At 42.1% G+C, this 16543-nt stretch overlaps 1 protein-coding gene across 8 annotated transcripts in view; it reads left to right on the forward strand.

The window, feature by feature from the left end:
- Positions 1–16543, forward strand: part of CHST11 (carbohydrate sulfotransferase 11) — a 261448-nt gene that overhangs the window by 159135 nt on the left and 85770 nt on the right. For 5 of the 8 annotated variants that reach the window (XM_043542068.1, XM_043542042.1, XM_043542065.1 and 2 more), the window contains one exon: positions 1215–1274. The exons of the other annotated variants lie outside the window; for them this stretch is intronic. In XM_043542068.1, coding sequence (XP_043398003.1) covers positions 1215–1274 — 60 coding nt within the window. The remainder of the gene's footprint in view (positions 1–1214; positions 1275–16543) is intronic. 8 annotated transcript variants of the gene reach the window in all.

Consider the following 16543-nt stretch of genomic DNA (forward strand, 5'->3'; position numbering starts at 1 on the left):
CTCAGCGTAGTCCCTGATAATGCCCAACAACAACATACAACCAGCACTATAACTTTGCACAGTTATCAGCAATCTACTTAGATGAGACCCATAACTAGCAGGGATGTTGCAGGATAAGATTCAGATATTTGCCAGATCTGTATGGGGGTAGAGTATATAGGACATGTCCGTACTATAGGACATGTACTGTCATTGATCCACAGCAGTGGGAAACCTACCTGTGTATTGAGGGCAGTATTTGGCCAGATACAGCACATGGTTCTAGTTAGTACCAACATTTAGATGCTTTTATGAGCACCAAAACTTTGAAGAGAACAAAAGGCCCTTTAAGATTTACTTTTCTGTATCCAAATAACCAGAAGCATAAGAAGATACAAGAGTATCTGTAATAACTGAGATTTCAAGACTGTTTCATTATCTGAACTATCACACATGCTTTATTTTAATATGCCCCTGCAGGTATATGAAAAAATCCACACACAAAGACAACAGTTTTGGGTGAATACACTATGAGAATGTTAAAATATGCTTGGACTGTTAGCTACTGATAAAATTAAAAATCTGTGATATTCAGTAGCTAAAGAAAATACAGGCATGACAGTAAAAATCCTGCTAAAGCACCCTTTTAGAACAGAACTAACATCAATAATTCTTGCTTTGCCCATTAAGTTTTAATGTGTTGACAGACTCTCTGTGCATAGCAGAGGGTCTCTGGAATCATCAGTGAAAGCTAATAAATGCCTGCCATATGAAGAATACATTAGCTATAGAGAGCGAACTAAGTGAATCATTTAGTTCTCCTATAACCATTAGCCATTTTCATTAATATTTTTATCTATGATATTAGCCACCTAATATCAAAATGATGTGCAACATGTGTTATAATTTGTACATAAAGATTTCTTCCAAAATCCATGGTGGGTGCAGGGATTTGATCTTATTCAATGGTCTGTGCTTCAGTTGTGATCTCTTCAGTGTGTCTCTTACAAGATGGTACAAATCCAGATGGTAAGAGAAATAAGTTCATTACATGGCTTAGGAATTAGCCAGAGAACTGTCATTTTATGTTAACAGGAACTGAGTAGTAGTAATCATGCTGAAAGTGAGTACCAAAATAGCATTTTTAGAAAGGGATTTCTTCCAAATTTTCAAATGTAACTTGCAAAAAGGGTTAGTCCTCTGAAGACATTAGTTCCTGTTGTTGCCTGTTTCAGCCAAATCCTCTTGAGCTGTTGACCTTGAAAGCTCCCACATACTACGTAGAATTGGAAAAGGTGAGTACCTAAATGGAAGAACTCCAAGGACAACCTGCACCAAATAGTGTTGATTACATTCTTCACTCTGAGTCACTACTCAGCAAATCTCCACATTGTGGTGTAGGGCTGTCTCTCTGGATGCGATGTGAAGCTGAGCTATTGACTATCTGTGGTTATTTTAAGAGCCTGTGGTACTTTTGTCAAGAATATGGGTATTTAACCCCATATGTCCTGGCTAAATTTCAGTCTGGATTACTACCCCGGCCTACTTAAATTCCTTCTTCCATTTCAATTTATTATTCTTCCTCCCTTGCCGTTCTAAACTCTTGCGTATTGCAACATGCTGTTTAACTGGTTGCTGTGTTCACCTACCGTTGAAGTTTAACCATATCTGTGGTAGATGCAATCCCTGTGCATAGACAAGAATCTGTAAAGCATTTGGGGGTCATTACACTTTCTAGTTTAGTTTATTAACATAGTGTCTTAGCCATAGGTCATTTTGCATGGATAATTAGGATAAAAAGTGCTACATGTAAAATATTATAGTTCTAAACAATAGGATATTAAAATGCTTTGGCGTAAATAGACCCAAACAAGAAAGTAGTTTAATCTCTTAGTAACAAACTATATAAATATTTATAATGGAAGTCCTGGGAAATAAAGGTATGATTAATTGTATTTTGCTGTATGTATTCAATAGTATTAATCTTTAGTTTGAACACGTGCATTTATGAAAGTGAGGGAAAAGGTAAACTGTGTATTCCAGAATAAAGCCATGTATAGACATGTATTTTAATGTACCATTCTTGGGATGGTATTGGAGAAGAGGAAGTGTTGGACTTGTACTGCTCCACCTGTTTAAATGGTATAAAGATTTGTCAGCATGAGCTGGGATTGCCACTTTGCTCACAACTGAAGTCAATAATGTTCCACCTGTAGAGCCTTGGAGGGGTGGAGAGAAAAATTATAACTAATAAAATTATGAGAAACAACTACAAATCACCTAAAATAGTTTGTCCATAAATGGCAAATTTGGGAATTTGATGTCCAATATTGCAGCAACAGCCAGAGCTAGAAATAAGTGCTGTGGTTCTCATTTGAAAGCTGAGAAATCTCCCCTTTCCGGTCATTTAAAGTGCTAATTCCTAGTCCTGATGAAGTATCAGATCTTAAACCCGTCATTTGTTCAGGCCTAAAGTTTGCCTGTACTCCATCTCAGATCAGAGTAATTTTGGAGGTGGGACTGTGAAGAAATCAATACTGGGGGGGGAAAGAATGAAACACGAATGAGCAAACTGTCCGCACTGATATTTTTCTGTGTGAATTTATTTTATCACCTAAATTCCAAAGATTATTTTGTGTGGTAAGCAAATTTTATGTTAAAGGTGCTGATTCGACAGCACTGGAAACTGAAGCCCTGGATTTATGCTCAAAACGGATAGTGTCAGTTCAAATTTCCCCCTACATGTTCCTGTGCTATGGGGATCCCCGCCAGGGGAAAGAAACCCATTCACTCATCATCCTCTTTCAAAATTAGGCTTCTTTTCTGGGAGTGTTTTAAAGGGTGCCAGTGAGTGCTCTGTTTCTGTGATAGGGACACATGTCCATTGGGAGCTGGATTGCAACTGCCCAATTTATTTTACACAGGCCACTGAGTGGCTTTCAAAAGATAACTAACTGTTGATGTGGACTGGAACTGATGGCCTAGAGATGTAATGAGGTGCAAGGCCCTTCTATTCCTCTGAGCCATGTAGGCCTCTTGGTTTTGCTGTCAAGAATTCTAGATCCTTTTTTATATTTTAACCATTGACAGCTGCATCAGAATGAACCCACTTGAGTGCTGACAGCTCCCAAGAAAGCTGAAGTAACATTTTAAGGATAATAAAGATATCTTCAAATCTGGAAAGTCTTGGATGACTTACAGCAGGAGAAAAACCTCAGGAAGAAAGTGGCATCTCTCTCTCTCTCTCTCTCTCTCTCTCTAGTTAAGTGTTGTGTTCAAATTGTGAGGGATTTTATGCAACTGTTGCTTTAGCACAATGTGTGTTTGTGTAAAACCGCCTTTACGTGTACTGCTCAGTTGTATAATGAGCTCTGAACAGGTGGACCGCAGAGCCCTATTGAAGCCAGTGGTCCTTCATGTGGACACAGTACAGTTATTGTGCAGAGCAATTTGTAGAATAGGTGCATAAATCTTTGAAGGGGTAGGTTAAGGAGGACAGGTTATGGAATTGTACAAAACCGTAGTCCATCTATAAATAAGACAAAACTTAAGAGAAATGAATGGGGCACATAAATATTCCTCCTTTTCTTGCTGTATCTGAATATTGACTATCCAGCACCAACATCTTTATTTTTAATGAGGAGAAATATTTCACAATTCCACAATCTCCAGGGTTTAATTTTTATAAGTGAACTGTTGATGGTGATTCATAAGTCTGCCCTGCAAAATAACAGTCTGGCAATAATTCAGGGCTCAGAACATGTGTCTTAACTACCTGCTATTTATCAAGCAAAAAATTATACTGAGCTGTGCATCAGTCGAAAAGCAATATTTAATTTTTTCTAATTATGTTTTGGAAGCTAATATCAATTTTTTTAAACTCTCTGATTTCAAATTTGAGAGTTTTCGGTGGCAGGTTGTTTGTGACCCATCTATAATTACTGTCCACATGTTTTTATGATTTTTTTCATGGCAGCATTTTCTCTCAACCTCTGCAGCTTCTGGAGGGTCAGGCCTGGTGGCAAAGTCATCATAGTTTATTGCTGCTGATTTCATGAATTGTGTGGCTACATCAAATGTGTTTATTTTTTGTTTGTAAAGTCTAATAATCTTTTCCCCTCCTTCCCTTCTATCTCCTCCCTCATTTGCACACAAAAGAAGGCAGCTGGTAACAGTGATTTATGCATTAGGTAAGTATTGCTGTTCCAAAGCACATTGTAATTGCCATTATCTGGGTCTCCCTAGACTTTAAAAAGTTCTAAGCTGCAGGGATTTGCACCAGCCAGCGAAAATGTAGTCTGTGGCACTAAGGCTTGCAAGGAGGGTCTGCGTTTTGTCAGCAATGACAGTTTTAGCACCACTCGGCTTAATTTTTTTAAATCCAGCAAATTACTCTGTCCGGCCCGAGTGTCTGTAGCATTAATGGCTGCACCCTTATACTTTGGGCAGTGATCTTTTTGCCTTTTATAAGCTAAAAAGGGCATGAGCTAATCTGTGTTTGGATGGGAAACCTCCAAGGAAAAAAGATGTTCAGTGGTGGTGTTGATTCAGCAGGTGGCATTGTTCCTTGTATATTCCAGTCAATATTGAACCAATGTCCCAGCACTGGATTGGAGGACACTGAGATGCTTCAAGTGCTGTGTTTCAGGTGAGAAAGCCAAGGTCCTGACCACTTCTTCCGGCTATGTTTTTATGATTACTCAAACAATACTCCAACTGAAAGACTGGAACGTGTAGTATGAAAATGTGGCTCTACTCTGAAAAAGAGACTTGGTAAAAATGCATTGTGGGGTTTCCTGGCATTGAGTTCAGTTGACAAAGAAAAATATGTCATCCTTGAAACTCAGCCTGAGCTCTGACAATCAAGCTGGTCTCTTTACTTCTTTTTCCTCCTCTTCCTCGGCATAATCAGAAATCAACATTCCAGCAGGGCGAAACTAGTTCCTCAGTGACACCTCTACAACCCGCTTGTCTTCAAATCATGCCTTTAGCTTCACTCATGAAATAGTATTCTCTTCAGATTATGACCTCGGGGACACTTATGCACTTACTGCCTTCAGCGTGTTTGCACAAGTACAACTGTTCAACCCTCAAATTCCATGAACAGTTCAGCTGATGATTGGGAAAAAAAAAAAAAAAGGACTAGAATCCAGCTTGTTTCTTTCTATCTGTGCTGGATGCGCAGGGATAACAGGAGTAAAAAGCAGCAAAAGCATTTTCTTGTCACTAATGCCAGCAAATCTTGACTACATGCAATGAGCAGATCTGTTTTATAATAATGTGCCATATTTACATAGTCACTTTGCATAGAAGCAGCACATTTTAAAGAAGGGAACACCTTACCCTAGAAATTGGTTGCTTTTATTTTTTGTAAATGCATCAAGATACTGCCATGATTGGGGTGATATACAGTGATCACAATTAAAGAGCCTTACATTTACCAACTGTTACTTCACGGTGATATCAAACACTGCAGTGTTGTCTTGCACCTAGAACATGAAATAATTGTGGCACCTCAAATACTGTTGTCTGGTAACTGGTGATGTTTGTAGGTTATTAAATACATGTATCTGGCAATGTGTGATTTATATAGAGTTCTCTATTATGACAATTTTGATGAAAATCCTTGTAAAAACATTGGCTGGATACCATTTTGCATGTCATTGGCTGTGTTGTTTTTCGCCCCCCAAGGACTGCAGACATCCTGGCAAAAATAAAATCGAACTCCTAAAAATTGTATTATGCTGTCAGCCACCCTGTCACAGGAGTACAATAGCTTTCTTTTATCATTGGCAGCTGCTACTGTAAGTAATGACTACCAAGCTAACCCCCTAAATTTGAGCAGTTTGCAATAAATTGTTCATCCTAAATCACTTTTAAATGAAACCAGCAGTGCTGAGATCCTTGCACATTAAAAGTGAGACTAGAAAGGGATTAATAAAACCTAAAAAAAGAATCCATTGTGGCAGCTGTAGTCATAAACAAGCTTTATAGTTATCTCTCTCCACCAAATGTCAAGAATGCTCTGAACGTGCAGTGTGGTAATTTTCTGTCTTGTTTTTTCACATTATAGAAATGGGATTCTATTTGCCAGGTGTTGTTTCTGCTGTCTGCTTCCTGAAGTCTCTTTTTTGACCCCTTTTTTGATGAGATGATTGCTTGTAAGACAACTGGCAATTACTGTTCTTTCAAGAGCCTGGGTGCATATTAACAGATTAGAAGTTTTGGAGATGTGCCACTAGGTGATTAGGTATGTGCACTACAGAGCTATTGTGATCTATATTAATGTGTAAGTGTCATGGGGCATTGCTCCTCTCTTGCCTTCTTGCTGCAAAAACTGCACAGATTCCCATGGTTGTGCCTTTACCATGTCCTTTTATTATGTATTCCCTCCACCACTTTCACAACAGTCCCTGTGCAGCATTCTGTTTACAATGTTAACCTACTTTTTGGCCCTTTCATCAGGGCCTTAGGGGAACAGAGATCTCCCTGCTCTGAGCCTCTGTGTGGCGTGGCTGGGCTGGACTGGGATAGCCCTGTTCCTCTCTTTCTCTCTGCCCTTTGCATTGCCTTCCTGTGCCTCTTCTTATCTACCTGGGCTGATAAGGTAATTGACTCAGCCGGCCATCCTGATCGACTAATTACCTCCGTCAGCATTCTCCAGGAGAAATAATTAATATTAGAGTGATCAGAGTGCAGGTTCCCCTGTTTACACCCTGCACTCTGTCATAGTAAATAATAAAAAAAGGTGTCAGTCTATAAAAAAAGAGCACAGCATTTTAATGTTGTCCTATGAAGTGTAAAAGGGATAGATTTGTGGCTAATGTGCTGTACCTGTGTTAAACACATGATGCTGTATTAAGCTGAAACAAGTAGCAAGGAAATTGAGTCAGTCCATTTTAAACATTTAGCTGAATTCAGAGGGGACTGGTGCTTATAAATTAACCTCCCTCAAAAATATTTTGATTTGTACCTAATGTAGTACAGTACAATGGGACCTTGATTCAGCTAAGTACTTAAGCAAATGCTTAAAGTTAGGCACATGCTTAAGTTCCTTGCTGAGTCCGGGCCTGGAAGGGGAGTGCTATACCTCTGAGGTTCCATCTGTTACATAAAATGTTAGAGGTCCTGTCTGCCAGTCTCTGGCTGTATGGGTGAATGCCGAAGATGCAATGGTTAGAGTGACTGAACTATCAAGTATTTCATCCTTAACTTGCTGAGTTTCAATATTCATTGAAGCTGTTGTTTCAGTCATTTAATTATTTACATTTCTCTACAATCTTATATCAGAGGATCTCTAAGTGCTCTCTGAATATTAATGAATTAATACCCCTATACCTAATTCTGGGCTGATATACTCTTGGTGCACTGTTTGACGACAGTGGGATTGCAGGGGGTTTGGCAGTTGTGGGTTGGCCCCTTTAGGCTGAAATCCATTTAGTAAATGCATCTAAAGGAGTTTCAGGTGGCGTAACTTATATCCTCTTCTAGGACACTCAGCGTGTAAGTTACGCTAACATAAACCACTCCACTTTAAACTCAAATCCCACTTACCAGTGTGTAATTTACACGCTTGGCACATCACTTCTGAAACTGGTCCACTGACCCTAACCAAGTCCAGTGGGATCTAAATGGGCGTAATTTATAAACTAGAGGTTAGAGGAGAAGGGTGTAGGAGGAAATGCAGTTAACTGAGGAGCTTCAAAGTAGCTTCAAGACCAAAAAGAAAGATTTCTAAGTTTAAAGTCTTACACTTGCACCTTCCTGTTAGTTGTTTTTCCTCCTACACCCCTCTCTTCTAGTCTGTCAGTGTGTAAATTACACCATCTTAAATTCCCTTAGGCTCAGTTAGGCCCAGTGGACCAATTTCAGAGGTTATGTGTAAGGGGGTTTATGTTACACGCTTGTAAGTGAGATTTGAATCTAAGAGAATCCGGTTAGTGTAATTTACATGTTGAGAGGGCCGGAAGAAGGTGTAAATTACACCAGCTGAGACTCCACAAGGTTCACTTAGACCTGCCTCATGACTTCGCTCATAGTCTCCTCATTTAATCACCACCCCTGCTGTCATTCTGATGAATTCATTTCTCATCTAATAAGCCCAGAAAGCTGGATCCAACTTCTGTATTTTGAGATGAGATCCACAGGTGAGAAAGCAGCCCAGCAAATTCTAACCATTAAAAATCCCTGCAATTTAGATCAGTTTTATATACGGTACAGTGCTGAGCTGCAGCTGATGGGATATGACTATGGCTGAGATATTAAACCCTGAAAACTGGAGTTTGTATTGGAGGAGTTAATCCAGGTTTTTCTTATAGAAGAGCTACTCATTCCATTGTAATGGATGTGGCTGTTGTGTGGATTTAATTTCTGGTGTGCCACAGGAGGGGCATAATCCAGTAGCAGAGAATAGGTCTGGAAACCCGAAGTCCCTGAGTTCTAATCCTGGCTCTGTCACTGCCTCTCTTCTCTTTATTGCATTGGGCAAGTCATAACCTCTCTGCCTGACTATTTGTATTTACATCCCTCCCTATGAATGATTTGAGGATTAATTGGTTAAAGTTTGTAAAAAGCGTTGAATATTAAATATCTGATTATTACCTAATGTGGGAATATAGGATCTGTTCCAATAGCTACAGAAGTCAATGGGAAATGTTCTAATGACTTCAGAGGCCTTTGGATAAGGGCCATATAGCCTAATGATAGGTTTGGATTATAATCTCATACTTCAGTGAGAAACTATATATGGACTGTCTGAGTTCAGTTCAGTAGAGTTTTGGTCATTCACCCCAGCATAGAATTTGGCCTGCTATATCGAATCCAGGTTTACACTAGTTTAATTCCAGTGACATCAGGAGAGTGTACCCTGGATTCACAGAAGTCTTAATTGAGAGCAGAGTTTGGTGAATAATCTGTCTGCCTCTCCACCTGACATTTTACTTCTGTTCGATGGTGACCCTTGCTGTTTTTCCTTCTAGAGGCACATATTGTACAAATGAATGTGCCATCTTGTTATTTCCCTTCCTGCCTCACCTTTTTCTGCAGCAACCTTTGCTCAGTGCCCTTTTGCATGACAGTTTAAACGCTACTCTCATACAAACCTTAGAGTTGCCTTAATCAAATAAGATACTTCCTGATGTCACATTTATTGAGATATATCCCCATCTTCTTGGTGTTGACCACAGTCAGTTTGCAAGAGGATGCATATAGTGATTCATTAAGTGCCTGATGCTCACTAGCCCTTTCTGAGATTGATGAAATAGGTATGGTGAAAATGTCAGTAATCTTCACTGTAAATGTCAGTCACTTTCCTATCAGAAGGGTGCTGCATTCAGCTATTGTATGTGTCTCTTCACTTCCCCGCACGCTGCTTTCATAACCTAGGAAAGTTCAAGTACTTTCTGTAGTTTTTGTTTGCCATTTTCACACGGGAGCTATCACTACTTCATAGTTTTCTTTTCTGAAGAGGCTGTGGCTAACAGCCTGATCCTGCTGTTACTCGTTGGGTTAATTCTGCAACTCTTCATTCATTCCTATTGAAGTCAAGGGGACTGCAGGATTGGGCTCCAAGGGCCAAATCCTTCCCTTAAAATGTGCCTGCTGTAGCCATAAACCTGCAGTGGTGACCCCATAGTGGCTCCACTAGCCCTCTGTAGCTTGAGTATAGAGACAATTCTGTCCCCTCCAATCCAAGTGAAACTTCCTGGTTCAGCCACCCCCTGCCGCCCATTCACATGGGCTGCCTGCAAGGACCAGGATTTTGCTCACCAGGAATTATGGATGTGGGTTCTATCACATCCTATTGGTATTCATGTCTAGTCCCCCTGATGTCAATGGAAACACATGTGCATGTGAGGACAGAATTGCCTCCCCTCATCCTCCCATAGTTATATTGCGTTACTGCAGTAGCTAAACTAATATGCATTAGTGAGGAGTAAATATTAAAGGGTCTGTCCCAGTGGTTCTCAAACGTTTTTTTTCGTGGACCTCTTGAAAATTGCTGAGGGTCTCGGCGGACCACTTAATGATCTTTCCAAACGTTGTTTGTACTGTTAGTTAACTATTGTAAAGCGCTTTGGATAAAAGCGCTATATTCAAAAAAACTTAATAAACATTTTTTTGTTCTACAAATAAAAGCACACAACTCATATTTTAATATCAGTAGTTTTACCTTTCTAATGTGATGGATGTGCCCTCTCTCCCCTGCTGCTGCAGCCCCCGAGCTGGGCTGGGAAGGAGGGGGGTCTCTCCCCCGCCGCAGCAGCCCCCGAGCTCGGGCTGGGAAGGAGGGGGTCTCTCTCCCCGGCAGCCACAGCTCTGGAGCTGGGGAAAGTCACCTCTTTCTCTGGCTGCCACAGCCCTGCATGTCCCAAATTTCCCCCACCCTCTCTTCTCACCCCACTGCCCCCTCCACCTACCCTCTATTCCCCCCAAGGCCACCACCTCACCTTACATGTGCATCTCCTCCAGGGTCCAGGCACCTAATTAGTGGAGCCATGCCTGCACGGCTCCACTAATTAGGTGGACGGCCCTTCATTCTCTCGTGTGTGGCTGCCTTAGAGGGAATTATCCGCAGACCACAGTTTGAAAACCTCTGGTCTATACCATTACTTGTTCTGTAGCCAAGACTCCTGTCAGGGGAGAGAGCTTTATCTGTAGAACAAGTACAGGATATGTGCAGAAGTCATAATATATGTTGGTAACATATGCTAAGTTTGGAGGCATACCACCTATCCAATATATAGACCGCAGCAGCTTAAGGAGGAGGAGAGCATAGACCAGTGGTTCTGAATTTATTACACAGTTTGGGCCGCATTTGCGGCCCATAATATGTTTCCTGGGCCCTGGGGACCAGGTGGCAGGGCATCGGCAGCTCGGAGCGTGATCCCTGCCACACAGCTGCCCCAGACCCTGGAGCTTGCGGGGCCAGCTGGCTGTCCTGGAGCTCATGGGGTGGGCCAGGAGCCCTGACCCCAGACTCACACCACATGGGGCAGGCTGGCAGCCCTGCCCCCACCGCACTGGCCAGCATGGCAGCCCAGACCCCTCTGCGCCAGGCAGCCGAGAACCTGGTGGGACCCCGGGCTGCCTGTTAGCACATAGCTGAGCTGGGCTGCAGCTGTGTGCTAATTTGGGCCGCTGGTTGAGAACCGCTGTCTTAGACCCTGAAGTAAAATTCACACTGCTGCCATGTTATTTCATCCCAACCAATGGAAAACAGCCAGACATGCATCAGACATGCTCTACATTGGGCAGAGGGAAAGGCAGGCAGGCTGTTTTGGTTAGAATAAGCATGGCCACTGGGGTGTGCTGTTCTTCAATCATGTTGTTGGATGCCCATCTCAGAATTCTGGTTTTCCTAATGCATTGGAAGAAAATAAAGGCAAGAGATGTCAGCTAGGAACCAGTCCAGACACATGCTTAACTTGGGGTTGTTCGAGGCTGTTGCTTAATAGTAGGTAGATTTTGTTTAATATCATGTGAGATTTTATTTTCTTCTGATTTTAAACATGAAGGAAAGGGGCAGCTTCAGGAAACTCATCCTGTTAGGTCACATTGTTACGAATTACACCTGGTAGGACACGCACACAACTGCTGCGAATTATACCTTGTAGGACACGCACACCAGTGCTGCGAATTACACCTGATAGGACACGCACACCAGTGCTGCGAATTATACCTGATAGGTCACACACAGTTCGAATCTAGGCTGAGGCATAGAAACAAAGTCCACAACTGCAGAGTTCCCCAAAGACACACTAAGTTTATTACGCTCGAGCGTGGTGCCCCCCTGCTAGCCAGGAGGGGACCCTGAATACAGATTATACAAAGGTTATATACTTTTTAGCAAAGCATGTTGCCCTTGTGCATCAGAAACCTTAGCCAATAAACAAACCCTTGTCTTATCTACCACCTATCCCTGCTTGGTGCATTCCTCGTGCTATACCAGTATGTTAATTACACAGCATGGTCCTAAAGCCAATCATCAGTAACTTTTATTATCAGGATGGGAGGCCTCACATCAAGGCCAAGAGACAGGGAGTTAGAGACTAACAAAAACCAGATACTGGGAGTCAAGGCAGGCTGGAGACAAGAAGGAGGATTTTCACAGGGATTCAGTATCTAAGGATCACTCCTCCTGGTGTATGATGTGCTGGCATTTAAACAATGGTGGGCCCCAAACCGAAATGGAGTCACATGTGCTAACCTTTCCCTAACAACATGGAATGTAATGGCTCACTACCGTGGAACACTGCAGCTGCTACAGACATAGTAGCAAGGGTTCTTGCAGTTTCTCTTAGCATAAGAATTAAGAATGCCTCTCCTGGGCTTCCAAACAGGGCGGCCCCTCGTTTGCTCTGGAAAATGCAGTGAGTAGTAAATGAGGTGCCCACCCGTTTCCAAATGTGTATTGTTTCAACCCCTGATTGGCCTATTGCTGTCCATAGCATATGCTACTTTGTTTCTTTCACGGGATTGGTTCTAAGAAGGCAGGGTATCAGTGCATTGTTTGGGGAAAAGCACCTGCTCCCATCAGTTCTAAAACAAATTCCACACCCTGTGTAGAATCAAAAACTCGCCCACTTCCTGAGGTTTGACTTAATTTCTCTCTTGATAAACATTAACATAATATAAAAACTCAGCTCAAGCCTTTGCCCTACTCCAGCATGAGGATTGTTCTCATGCCATTGCTGCTGTCTAAAGACAGCAGCTCCTATTGCCTTTATATCAAAGTGGGGTAATGAGACCCCCTAGGAGTTCCTCTTAACTCCTTCCCAGCACAATCAACACCTGCTATGAGGGTCGTCGGTGTCCGGCAGCCACCACCAACCTATTCCCGTGGAATTACCAGTGGAATTACAGAAGAGTCAAGAATAAAGAACCACATGCTCAGCTGGCATAGATCAGTGTAGCTCCATTGTAGTCAAAGTGTAGCTGAATGCAGAATTTGACTTCTGATTTTATGTTAAATTTCCCCCAGACCGTGTTCTACTCTCCTCTATCCCTGAACTTGGAGCATTTAACATGAACTGTCTGCCTGTCTTCTTTATTCTTTATTGATTTATTACTAAGGTGTAGTTACATTATAATAGTTTAGTGCTTAAAATGTTCAGACGGAAATCAGGTAGAAACATGCTCAAATCATGGAAAATGTTGCATTGCACACGTGAATCAGAGTTTAGGCAAGAGCAAATTCCACATGTGATGTGGCAGGCAAAATTTTAGAGGATTCTTTGAAATTTGGGCTTTAACTATTTTGCTGAACTTAAATTTGCATAAAACATTTAGTCCAAGCATGTGCCTGTTGGTTTATCTGGCAGCTGTTTCATTTTAATATGCACCTTTATAGACACTGGTAAAACTGCAGGAGTTAACACAAAGCACTTTTAAAGTCTCCTCTCTCATTTTTGTCCAGATCTGCTGTTGAGGGTGACCATTTACTGCCCTTCAGAGCAACCATATAAGAAAACCATAGGATAAAAACTCAAAGGGAGCACATAGAAAAAGTCTGATTTTGGCTAAAACATGCCTCTGAAGAAAAGGTTGGCTTTAGGTCTCCACTCATGCATTTAAACACTTGTTTAGGAGACACTAGAGCAAGAATCTGTCGTGCTTTTCCTGGCTGAGAGTTGTATTATTGATTGCTCATATATTCTTGATCAGAAGAGCCACATAAATCTGAAACCTGCCTTCACTGAAGTCAATGGGAGTTTTGCTGTTGACTTCAGTGGGAGCAAAATGGGTCCATGGTGTTTAGATGTCCTGAGGCTATGGCATTCAAAAGGAGAAGTTCCTATAAGTCTTCCTGAAAGCTAGTAGAGGCTGAAATGCAGCAGGTGGAATGGACAATGATCGAAAAAAATTACAGGCACCTGTTCTAGATCCAACCACTTTCCCCCACCTAACCTAGGAAAGATTAAAAACCATAAATAAAAATGATAATTAGTCTCCCAAAATAATAAGAAAAAATAATCAGATTTGGTAAGCATGGTTACCTCTTCCCTGATCAATAATAAAACAAAATTAAAAGTGAAAAATAACCCAAACAGTCCCTTTTGAAAATAAGGGGGAGAAATGCAAATTAACTCCATCATTACCCCACCCCAAAAATTATATGGGAAAATCAGAACCTCCCCTCCAGGAAACAGACAAAAATGGCAATTAAACCAGATGATCATTACAAAGTGGTAGGCTGAGTGAAGAATAGAGTGGAAGAAGCAGGCAGATGGTGAGCGCCAAGGTGGTCAGGGATGATAATGGAAGGATATAGAGGATGTGAAGTTCACGTTTTGGTCTAAACTAAGTTACTGAGCTATGAAGATGTCTTTGAAGAGACCTACATGGATCCTATGCTGTGGGCTTGCTCATCTGTGTATTGTTCTCTATATTACAATAGCAGCCAAGCATCAACTGAGATCAGGGCCTTGTTGTGCTAAGAGCTCAACGCACCTTACTAAGGCCTGGTCTACGCTCAGGGGGAGGGTTGATCTAAGTTATGCAACTTCGGCTACGTGAATAACGTAGCTGAAGTCGACATACTTAGATCTATTTACGGCGGTGTCTTCACTGCGGTAGGTCAACTGCTGATGCTCCCTCATCAACTCGCTCTGGTGGAGTACCAGAGTCAACGGGAGAGTGCTTGGCGGTTGATTTATCGCATCTTCACTAGACACGATAAATCAACCCCTGCTGAATCGATTGCTCCAGAGGTAAGTGTAGACCTGCCCTAAGAGTATACAGCAGCTGGGAGCGCGCTTCCCAGTGCGGGTTGACAGACGCACTCTAGCTCTGCTCATGCTAGTGCTCTAAACAAATCAATGTGGTTGCTATAGCAGCCCCTACCACTTGGGTTAGCCGCCAGAGTGCAGTCCCAGCTCACACCCTGCGTGTGTACTCAGGCAGCTTGCCCGAGCTCTACACCCATGCCACTTCTGCCACCGTGCTAGTTTTAGAGCGCTAGCTCAAGCAGAGCTAGTGTGTGTCTGTCTACTCATGCTGGGTAGCATGCTTGCAGCTGCTTTGTCAAGGTACCCTAAGAGACATTCCCTGCCCTGAGGATCTTACCTTCTGAGTAGATGAGATAAAGGAAATGAGGCACAGAGAGACCATGCGACTTGCCCAAGCTCACACAGGAAGTCAGTGGCAAGCTAGGGACTGAACCAAGGTTGCCTGAGTTTCAGCCCAGAGCTTTAACCACAAGTCTGTCCCTCATCTCTAATTAGGCCATCAGAAAAAAGTGGTGGCATCCTAAATGATGTATCAGTACAAAAGCATTCCCAACCCCTCCTCTTTGGAGGGATGTCCAGAAGAGAAAACAGAACCGTGAGATGTTTAAAGACACAATAAATGGAAATTATTTTAAGGAGCTTAGTAAATAGTTGAGGGAGAAGAATTATATTCAATGTAGTGGGAAAATGCGGAAGTTATCACCTTATTCAATTATAGCATGAATGTTACTACTAATTTATTAACCATGCTTCAGTGGCTTTCTGTATCTGAACACAAAACTAATTGTGTTGGCAACAAATGTTACATCTAGCAACGGAAGAGAATGGAATGTTTCTGTTGTTCTGACTGAGAATAAATGAAGGTCATTTCCCTATGGCTTTGTGGGTGGATGATGAGAGCATGTACAAGTGCAGTCTACAGCAGCTCTTCCCTGGCTATGCACCCTCTTCCCTCTCCCTCCCCACCCCCCCCCCCCCAAAAAAAAAAAAGGGCAAGAAGCCCTGACCAAACAGTGAGGCTAGTGGGTACTGTGGGGATGATACCACTTTAGGTATGTCAGCACTGGAATCTGAGGGGTGATTGCAGCTCAGGTAGGCATACCTATGCTAGCTTTACCTACCCTAGCACAGCTGCAAATAGCAATGTAGAGACGTGGGGGACACAGCTGTCAGTGTGGGATACCCAGAGTTCCCTGGACAGCCAGTGCTGGAGCCTGTGCCACCATAATCATGCTGCTGTTTTTAGCCGAGCTGGTGCTGGTATGTCTGCCCACGCTGCAGCCATACCTTAGACTGCAGTGTAGACATACCCTGAGGCTCAACACCACCCTTCTGGTCACTTGAGAGGGTTTTCAACTTCTTTCAAGCCCTCCGGGGCTAGACTCGGATTGTCTGATTCTTGATCTGTGTGAACTGGCACCATTGTTTGGCATTTAGCATTTCATAAAGATGATACTATGGGAGTGGGTGAAGAGAGGAACTGGCTGCTGGATTTTAAGTGTGTTTTTGTGACACATGTTAATAGGCTACTTGGTCTATTTTATTGTCCTGTCTTTTAAATATTACTGTAGGCACCAGCAGGATTGGCTGATATTCACGCCAGAAGGCAAATAAAAAAGGCAATTAATGTCAGTATAATAAAATGTAATCATTTATAATGTATGATGCTAATAAAAAAATGTACTACAGCTCATGTCAGTTGAAGATGGATTGATTCTAGAAGACCATTTCATTGTTATGCTTGCAGAGGTTTGTACTGCAAAGTGGTGTCTCTAGTCCGGCACTGAAGGAATGAATGAATTTAGGAGGATTATGCACCAATAAAACTTCAGTCT

Source organism: Chelonia mydas, chromosome 1 (assembly GCF_015237465.2).
Source record: "Chelonia mydas isolate rCheMyd1 chromosome 1, rCheMyd1.pri.v2, whole genome shotgun sequence".
Taxonomy (NCBI): domain Eukaryota; kingdom Metazoa; phylum Chordata; order Testudines; family Cheloniidae; genus Chelonia; species Chelonia mydas.